Source organism: Nanorana parkeri, unplaced genomic scaffold (assembly GCF_000935625.1).
Source record: "Nanorana parkeri isolate BGI_ZX_2015 unplaced genomic scaffold, ASM93562v1 scaffold135, whole genome shotgun sequence".
NCBI lineage: Eukaryota > Metazoa > Chordata > Amphibia > Anura > Dicroglossidae > Nanorana > Nanorana parkeri.
Genome location: NW_017306403.1, coordinates 626669 through 635918, shown reverse-complemented (window position 1 = coordinate 635918; position 9250 = coordinate 626669). Strand labels below are relative to the sequence as shown.

The window sequence follows — 9250 nt, the reverse complement described above, 5'->3', positions numbered from 1 at the left end:
ACATACATTATAAACAATAACAGTAATCATTATTATTGCCTTTATTTGGCCTCTCATTGGCCACTAAAATAAAACTACAGAACACTTTCCCTTTTTATTAAGTTGAGGGGAGGGCCAAGTGTTCCGTAAGAGATGACTTGGGCACGGATGACAACACTGCTTTTGTTTTCAATGAAGCAAAGGCAGCGTTGCCAGCTCACCACAGGAAGTTGGACCCTCGCAGGGTTGCTAGCAGATCAGCCGGTATTTTTCGGTACTTGTACTGTTTTTAAAATGATTAGGACGGGGTAGGCAACACTGACACGCCAGCTGTGATGGAACTACAAGTCCCATTAAGCATTTCACATCTGACAGCCACAAACATGATTTAGTGGCAAGGGTATGATGGGGTCTATTATTATTATTATTATTATACAGGATTTATATAGCGCCAACAGTTTGCGCAGCACTTTACAATATAAGGAAGACATTACAATCACAATACAATTCAAGACAAGATGGTAAGGAGGGCCCTGCCCCTGAGGGCTTACAATCTAAAAGGGAGGGGCCAGTGATACATGAGGAGGGAGCTGTGTGGGGATGAATTGTTTGAGAACGTGATGGTTCAGTGGTTAGGTTGAGGTGGGATATAATCAATCACAATACAATTCAAGACAAGATGGTAAGGAGGGATTTGAAATTTCACCACAGCTGGAGTGCCGGGTTACCTATCCCTGCATTAGGATATATTCATGTGTTGCATAGATGTACTGAATTTCTAATTTTTCCCCCCCTAAACATACCCTTTCATACCCAAACATTCACCGCCGGTTAATCTTTCTGGTGCATGTGTTTTTGTGTTAAATGACCGTGATTGTTTCACCACCAGAGAATGTTTTGTGAAAATCACATTCACTGCTTTATCAATAGGCCCCCTCTAAGCATCACACTCTGAGCACAGCAGCCTAAGACCGTGCCTATTGTAGGCAGAATTCTTTGCGCACGTTATTTTTTTGAACGTACGTTTTGCATCCCGCTATATTTTATTACCGCTGTACGTGAAGAAAATGGTTCCGCGGCAGAACTTGAAGTTTAAAAAAAAAAAAAAGAAGAAATCCTGCCCCAGTAAATGTAAAGGCTCCATTTTTAATATTGATTGAAATCACAGTTTGGTCGCCACCGCTGTGCATAGGCGGTCAGGTACGTCTAAAATTTCCACCTAAGTAGGACACAGCTCCAGGCCTCCTCTATAAATAATTGTCCCTGACCGTTTCCTGCTGTGCACACCCCCCATTCAATGCTGACTTTTAAATGGAATATATATTGTCTCCTTCAAGCCTGTCACCCATTTTATTGATTGGCCGCCGTACAATCTCCTCTAAACACGCCGCGGATCTGGATCACCTTCTTCATCTTCCTCGTTCCTCCTGTCCCCGGGAACGCAAAACTCCGGGTGATGCACCCCGGCGATGGGGACAGGTGGCACACGAAGGTGTCCTTCACAAGATAGATTATCTGGCCTAGATTTGTGGCCCAGTGATGCATTGAAGTTGCTTTTATCTAGTAAGGTTGGGAGTCCAGCTGTGCGTCCTACATCCACGTGTCTCATGCTTCGTTAAATTGTCCTTCTAATGCCCCGGTAATCTGTTGTCCTCCATAATGACACCATATTTCATTGTTTCCCCACGTTATCTAGCATGCATAGATGCGTACGAGCTGGCGTTCAGCGCTAGGTGTCGGGTCAGCCATGTTGAAAGCTGGTGGATTTGAAACCCAAGTTCGCCCATTTACTTTTTCTACCATTGACTTATTTGTGCATTCTTTGATTTCTCTGATTCATTTCATTGTTTCTCTCCTCTGAAGATGAATGATGCTCAGTTCTTTGTCCCTTACCGAGCCTCGATCCTTGGGCCAATGCTCCGTGCTCCTCCAGTTTGGGTGTTTGGTGAGCTTGAACTGTCAAGAGTTGTATCTGCTCAGTCCAACCTTGCAGTGACACGTGACTGAAGACTAAGTTTTTTGGGTTTGGTTGTCACTGTGCCTTGCCATCGGAGGTCCTGCTCCTTCTACATATATAGCAGCAGTCACGTGACTAAAAGATTATGTAGAGACATCTCAGCAGCTTGTACAAGGAGAGTGACTCTATCTTGTTCACAACAATAAAGACTTTTATTGACTTTGTTTCCACTTCCATTCTTCTCCACTTTGCTGTGTTTATCTGGATCATTTTTTCTGTGTTTACTGGCTGTCATGGGCAATTTGCACACACAGAGCCAACTCTACGTCTACAGGAAAAATAATAGTGATGGAATCGCCCTACTTTAAAGTAGAACTCCTGCACAGCGGGAATGCATATATAACTGAAAACCTCTTGTAGTTCCATCATCCCGATCATTGTGCTCCTCAAGGTGCTTGACCTCGCGTTTCTAGATTAAAGCTGAGCAGTGCAACTTGGCCACGACCGGCTGAGAACTGGCAAATTGGCAACGACTGGCTGAGCAGTGCAACTTGGCCACGACCGGCTGAGCAGTGCAACTTGGCCACCACCGGCTGAGCAGTGCAACTTGGCCACCACCGGCTGAGCAGTGCAACTTGGCCACCACCGGCTGAGCAGTGCAACTTGGCCACCACCGGCTGAGCAGTGCAACTTGGCCACCACCGGCTGAGCAGTCCAACTTGGCCACCACCGGCTGAGCAGTGCAACTTGGCCACCACCGGCTGAGCAGTGCATCTTGGCCACCACCGGCTGAGCGGTGCAACTTGGTCACCACCCAATGAACAATGCAACTTGGTGAGCGGTGCAACTTGGTCACCACCCACTAAACAATGCAACTTGGTGAGCAGTACACCTTGGTCACCACCGGCTGGTCGGGGCAATTTGGTCACCACTGGCTGAGCGGGACAACTTGGTCAACTGACACCCTCTGTGTCTGCTGATGGATGAGGATGGGACACAAGATGTAATTTCTATGTTTGACACCATTGTGGACTGATCCTTATGGACTTACCCTGTTGGAATGAACACCTGACCCAGACTCTCTGAGCATAGTCCTCATGTATTGGGGTAAATTGGGGGCTAACATAAGTACAGTTTTGGGGTAGCTAAGCTAGCAATATTTAAAAATTAATTTTTAAGTGGATACTTGTATGAAAAAGTGTCTTTTTAAAAATATTTGCATGAGTTTATTGCAAGAAATATGTATAGAGAGGGGGAGGTTTCACATTAAATATTATATCTGGCTGGTCGTAGACGCGCCAACTGAGAACTTTCCACATATGGGAGTCGCATGTCGCTGTTGTGGGGCACGCCAGGCTTTTAATTGCAGGTTTTGAGAGGACCCGGGTAAATTAACAAGGCGTTCCGTGCGGGATTTAATTACCTAACCGCCTGCGGGCGAATATTAACACATTTCATAAATACCATCGACCGTCGTATGAAATGAAAGCATCTGCTCCTCGCGCTCTCTGTTCCGGAGGATTGAAGAGACGGAGGCCCCAGCCTGGTACCGGAGACTATCTCTTCGCCGTCTCTCTTTAGGAGTGTTTATTGATAGAGCTGGAGGGAGCGTGCTTCTATCAAAGAACACTCGGATACATTCGGAATTTAATGTAGCGTCTCCGAAAAAAAACTGGAAGAAGCAGCAAGAAAGACAAAAACCGTTATTGTATTTTTATTTGCCTGTCGAGTATTCAGCAAGCCAAGTCCTCCGAGGAAAAATGTCTTAAACTGTTTTAGTAAGCAAGTAAATATGTTGTAAACGCGTTTTCCATCTTTCCGCTTCCTGCCGGCGGTGACCGATTCGAGGACGGCGTCGCTCCAGCTTGACCCCTCTTTTGGCCCCAAATGCCATCTGTAGAAATTGTTTTTGTATTAAATGACGCGTTTTCTCTAAATGTGCTAATATCGCAATTAACATCTCTTAAAGAGGAACTCCAGCTAATAAGAAATATTAACTCTTGCAGTGTTCAGGGCTCCAGGGGCCGGCTTGTTTTGGTCTAGGGACCGGAATAAAGAAATGCTCCCCTTATCCTCAGTCCTGCGGCAGTGAGCGCTCACCTCACTCCCCTCCTCTCCGGCTGTGTATTGTCCCTCAGAGTCCTCCATCTGATGCACATGAATGGACTGCATTAGACATGATGACATCACAGGTCCTTAGACCACCGGAGCCCAGGGGGAGAAGAGGATGCAGGGACCGGTCTAGCAGCCCTGCGAGATTCAGGATCAGGAGAGTATATCTTTAATCCAGCCCCTAGATCATAATGAGCGCTTAGCCTATGCAGTGCAGAGGTTGGCCCCACTGCAAGGGTAAATTATGTTAATTCCTGGAGTTCCTCTTTAAACTCATTAATAATGAAAAAAAAATCCGACGTTACAATGTATCTGGTACGTGGCAGCGCTGAACCTAAGGGGAATGGCGATTGGTTCTGGCATATGTCCAAAAAGGGGGGTGGTCTCTTTTAAGGAGGTAGACCGGGTATCTGATCCTTGGCTGCCGCCCCTCTGATGACAGTGGAGGAATTGTCATTAGGAGATCAGAGTCGGCTGACTTCGCTGCTGTCGGGTTACGCTGACATTTTCAGCACCATTTTACCCATTTCCTTAGTCCCCCCCTCCCCCAGGGATCAGTCTGCTGCAGACAGGGGGAAGCATTTCCTCAGTCTCCCCTCCCCCAGCGATCAGTCTGCTGCAGGCAGGAGGAAGCATTTCCTAATCTCCCCTCCCCCAGGGATCAGTCTGCTGCAGGCAGGAGGAAGCATTTCCTAATCTCTCCTCCCCCAGGGATCAGTCTGCTGCAGGCAGGAGGAAGCATTTCCTAATCTCCCCTCCCCCAGTGAACATATTTCTGCTAAACTGCTGTGTCCCTTTTTATGGAATATTCGGGGTAATTTAGTAGCCAATAAGTTGCTGACATTGCCAGCGTTTATATTGTGCGCTGCTGACAGTACCAACGTTTATATTGTGTTTTCTTTATATTGCTAATGATTGGGTTGTGATGCAAAGATTTTTCTTTCCTGCGTTCTAATGAAGTTCCCGGCAGCACTTGGATGATGGAATTTTTTTAGTCCCGCAGAATTCCGACGCATTGCGCGGGTAGCAATTGCTGGGTGAAGTGAGCGAGGGGCATGACATAGGCAGGTTTAATCAGGACGTTAAAGCGGCGGCTCGGAAATCACCTTGAGTAATTCCTGTTCCCGGGTCTGCCAATCGCGCTGCGGAGGCGAGACGCCCAAGACGGCGGCGGCGGCACTCCTGAAATTTACCAGTCTCCATGCAAATGTAATCAGCGTGTGTTCCTGATCACGCTGTGGAGTGGGGCGCCGATCTATGATCTCGGCAATGTTTGGGCTAAGTATCTACTGTCTTCTCCCGGATGCGGAATGATGAAAACTATTTGCAGCTTCTTAGAATTGTTTTTTCTCTTCTTAACCCATTAGATGAACTCTTAATGCTAAATTCCTGGCAGATATATTATGATACAGTGTGTGTGTGTCCAAATCTGACCTGAGGTGAGCCTCTTGAAGTCCCTGTACAGCAGCGCTCAGACTGGGAAAGGACAGAGCACAAGGAGCCAATTAGGTGTGCTACAGTGCATGCTGATAGGCAGGGCCGGATTTACTCTCTACTCTCTCCAAGGCCAGGTTCCTCGATGCGCCCCCCTCCCCGCCTGAAGCAGGGCGGCAGAGTTGTTGTTTTTTTATCACTTTTTTAATTATTATCACCTTTTTACTTTATATATTTTTTTTTCTTATTTTTTTCACTTAACTTTATTGCTATCACACAGGAGCTAACAAGCCCTGTGTGATAGCATTTGGAGGTGACAGGTTCTCTTTATTGAACAGACGTTCTCCGCTCTACACCCCGCTCTCCATTCTGAACTACCTTGCCGAGGACCCCAACAATGGGGGGGGGTGGCAGGGGAGGACAGACAAGCAGGCTAATTACAAGTGATCTCAGCATCGCCGAGATCACTTGTACAAAATGAGCAGCAGCCTCCCCACTCTAAATTTAGCCCTGCTGCTTTGCCCGAAGCAGCACTAAATGTAGAAAGAAACGACCTATCTGGCGCGCAGGACTGCATGTCCCGGACCCGAGGATATGAATTCCTCACCTCTGCTGCCCCTCTCTTCCCTGCTGCCCCGAGGCCAGGCCTTGGAGGAAATCCGGCCCTCCTGATAGGAGGAGAGAGCAGAGAGAAGAGGTCATCAGTCTGCTGCTTCTTTCAATGTCCAGTCACAGGTTGAGGGAGGGACAAGACCTGTCAGTGTTACTTAAAGGAGAACTATGGGGTCAGTGTTTTTCCCCATAGTTCTCCTTAGGGTAACGGGAGGACACAAACTAGCGTCCTCCCGTCACTCTAGGCTCAGTATACCGCGAGCTACAGCTCCCTTTATACTGAGACGCCGCAGCGGATCCCGACGTAGATGCCGGGATCCGCCCAGCTGCGTGACTGACAGCTGGCTCTGCCTACCTAGAGGGAGAGCCAGCTGTACCCGCCCCCTCCCCCATCCGTTCCGCCAGTCAGCGCTGGCGGATCGGAGCGGGGAGGGGGGAATCCAGCCCCTCCCCTGTCGCGGTAGAGAGCCGTGACAAGATCGAGAGGTGAGAGAACGCCGGTATGTGTTCGCTCACCTCCCGATCTACTGAGCCGACCTGTGACAGTCTCATTGTCACAGGTCGGCTAGAACTATGAGGTGAGTGAAAAGCACCCCCCTCATAGTTCTCCTTTAAAGAAGAACTCCATGCAAAATGTTTCTTAACGCTTGCAACGGGCCTAGGTGTGCTAGGTGAAAAATAACAGATATACTCAGCCCAAATCTCTGAGCTGGCTGCCTGTTACAGCTCTCCCTTCAGTCTGTCTTTTCCTCTGCTGCAACAATGGTATGTCTCTCGGCATCCTCACGCCTTATACACAGCATTGTCAGGTCATGTGATCTCTGTGAGATGTAATAAATACCTGGAAGTGTTACACTGACACATTACTTGGACGGAACATGATAAACATTATCTTATGACAGGTCCACTTTTTTCCCGTCTTGGCTTATAAAGGTATCCATCTACAATGGGTCCTGAGAGTTGTTTATGAACCCTGTGTATGTTGTTCATCCATTTTATATAAGAGTTTATATTGTAGGACGTGTGACAACGTTGCTTGTGTCGCTCTGACTCTCTTCTCTGCACTCTTTCAGGTCACGCGTGTGCCGGTGGAAAGCTGCGAGCAGTACGAGAGCTGCGACACCTGCCTGGGCTCTCGGGACCCTCACTGCGGCTGGTGTGTGCTGCACAACACGTAAGTACGGCAGCTTCTCCCGTAGTCTCCCCGGGGACCCCCGCACAAGGCAGCGTGCCCTGTTGTCACTGACAGCCCCTTTCAGTCTTCCTCTTTAAATAGCGTCAGCCTCCTCCCCCTCCTGATCCTCCACAGACTGGTCCCCGGTCCCCCGGGATCCTAGAAGAGCGAGGAGCAGTCATTTAGGCCAGGTGCGCAGGAGACGGGGCTGCACTAGCCAGTATTATTTTCCCAGGGACCTGAGCATGATGAAATGGTTCCGTGGAGGCGCATTTGTCATAGAAAGCAGGTGGCCGTTCTTAGAAATCCGGATTATTTGTCAGCCTCGGAGAGGAGAGAATTAGGCAAACAATGGGAATCTATCAAATGTGATGTGAACACGGTATAAGATTCACACACGCGTGTCTGCATGTTTGTGTCGGTGAACGTCGTCTACCTGTATGTTTTATTCTGTAAATCTCATCTTAATGGAGAATTACCGTATATACTCGAGTATAAGCCGTCCGGAATATAAGCCGAGGTACCTAATTTTACCACAAAAAACTGGGGAAAAGTATTGACTCGAGTATAAGCCTAGGGTGGGAAAGATAGATACCAATAAAATTACATGAATATTTATTTAGGAGTATGGGCTGAAAAACTCGGCTTATACTCGAGTATATACGGTAAGTGTTTTTCCCCATAGTAATTCTAAGGGTCACGGGAGGACATAAACTATCGTCATCCCGTCGCCCAAAGCTCAGTATACCTTTTGCTGGGCACAGCTTCCAGAGTTCAGGCCGTCTTGATCCGTCTACCACAATTTCACTTCCAGGCTGCTCGAAACTGATCATATCAACACAATCATTTCACTTCCAGGCTCCTGAGAAATAATACCGATCCTCTAATAACATAATGTCATTGCTGCTTCGTACAGCGGAGGTACCAACTGAAATATAATGGTTAGCTGTGTGTGCTGTTATTTAGTTGGATTCTCTCCCTGTCAAAGCAGAAGTGCCAGGCTGTAAAGAAGAGGCTGACCAGTCCCCTGCCTGAGCTCAGGGCTGATACATGACTGTGGACCTGTGTCTTTATTCAACCTCAACAACTATGTCTATATGTTACGGCTGCAACAACTATTCGATTAAATTGATAATAGTTGGTTGGGGGTGGGACTAATCCAGGGGTAGCCAAACTGCGGCCCTCCAGCTGTACTACAAATACTATCACGCATCTGCCTCACTAGGCCATGCCTGTGGCTGTCAGAGATTTGCAATGCCTCATGGGACTTGTAGTTTCATCACAGCTGGAGGGCTGCAGTTTGGCTACCCCTGGACTAATAGCTTAAAGTGACATTAAACCCTCAGATTTTTTAACATAAACCAATACTGTAATGTGCGCCTTACTGTAATCCATGGCTGTTTCCCTTCTCTTTGCTGCTCTTCCTTTTAAATCCTCATGTCTTCTCATGCTGGGCAGAACTTCTGCCTTGTCTCTGGAATGGATACATGGTGTCTGTGTGCAGGTTCACAACCTTAGCCAGCACTACAGGAAGAGGCACTCAGCTGCAAAGGGAAGTTCTCCCCAAGCTAGAGAAGACATGAGGATTTAAAAGGAAGAGCAGCAAAGAGAAGGGAAACAACCATGGATTACAGTAAGGTACACATTACAGTATTTTATGTTAAAAAATCTGAGGGTTTAATGTCACTTTAATCGAAAAAATAATCGGGACAACTAATCGGTTATGAAAATAATCGTTAGCTGCAGCCCCAATATATGTAATTATGTAACAAAGCCAAACAGAACAGTTTTGTTCTTAGCACTGAGCTCAGGCAGTAGACAGGGTGGCCTTGCAGCCTGAGACCTCGGGTCCTACAAGGAGAGAATACAAGTAAATAATCAAAAGGTCATGAAATCTCTGGGAGGTAAAGCTGCAATATTAGACTGATGATTCGGAATCCTTCCAACTCCCACTGGTGACCGGTTCTCTTCAAGGCAAGAGA

At 47.4% G+C, this 9250-nt stretch overlaps 1 protein-coding gene across 6 annotated transcripts in view; it reads left to right on the top strand.

The window, feature by feature from the left end:
* The window catches only part of PLXNA1 (plexin A1), a 293334-nt gene that overhangs the window by 161119 nt on the left and 122965 nt on the right, over window positions 1–9250 (top strand). For all 6 annotated transcript variants that reach the window (XM_018553932.1, XM_018553935.1, XM_018553936.1 and 3 more), the window contains one exon: window positions 7168–7268. In XM_018553932.1, the coding sequence (XP_018409434.1) occupies window positions 7168–7268 (101 nt within the window). The remainder of the gene's footprint in view (window positions 1–7167; window positions 7269–9250) is intronic.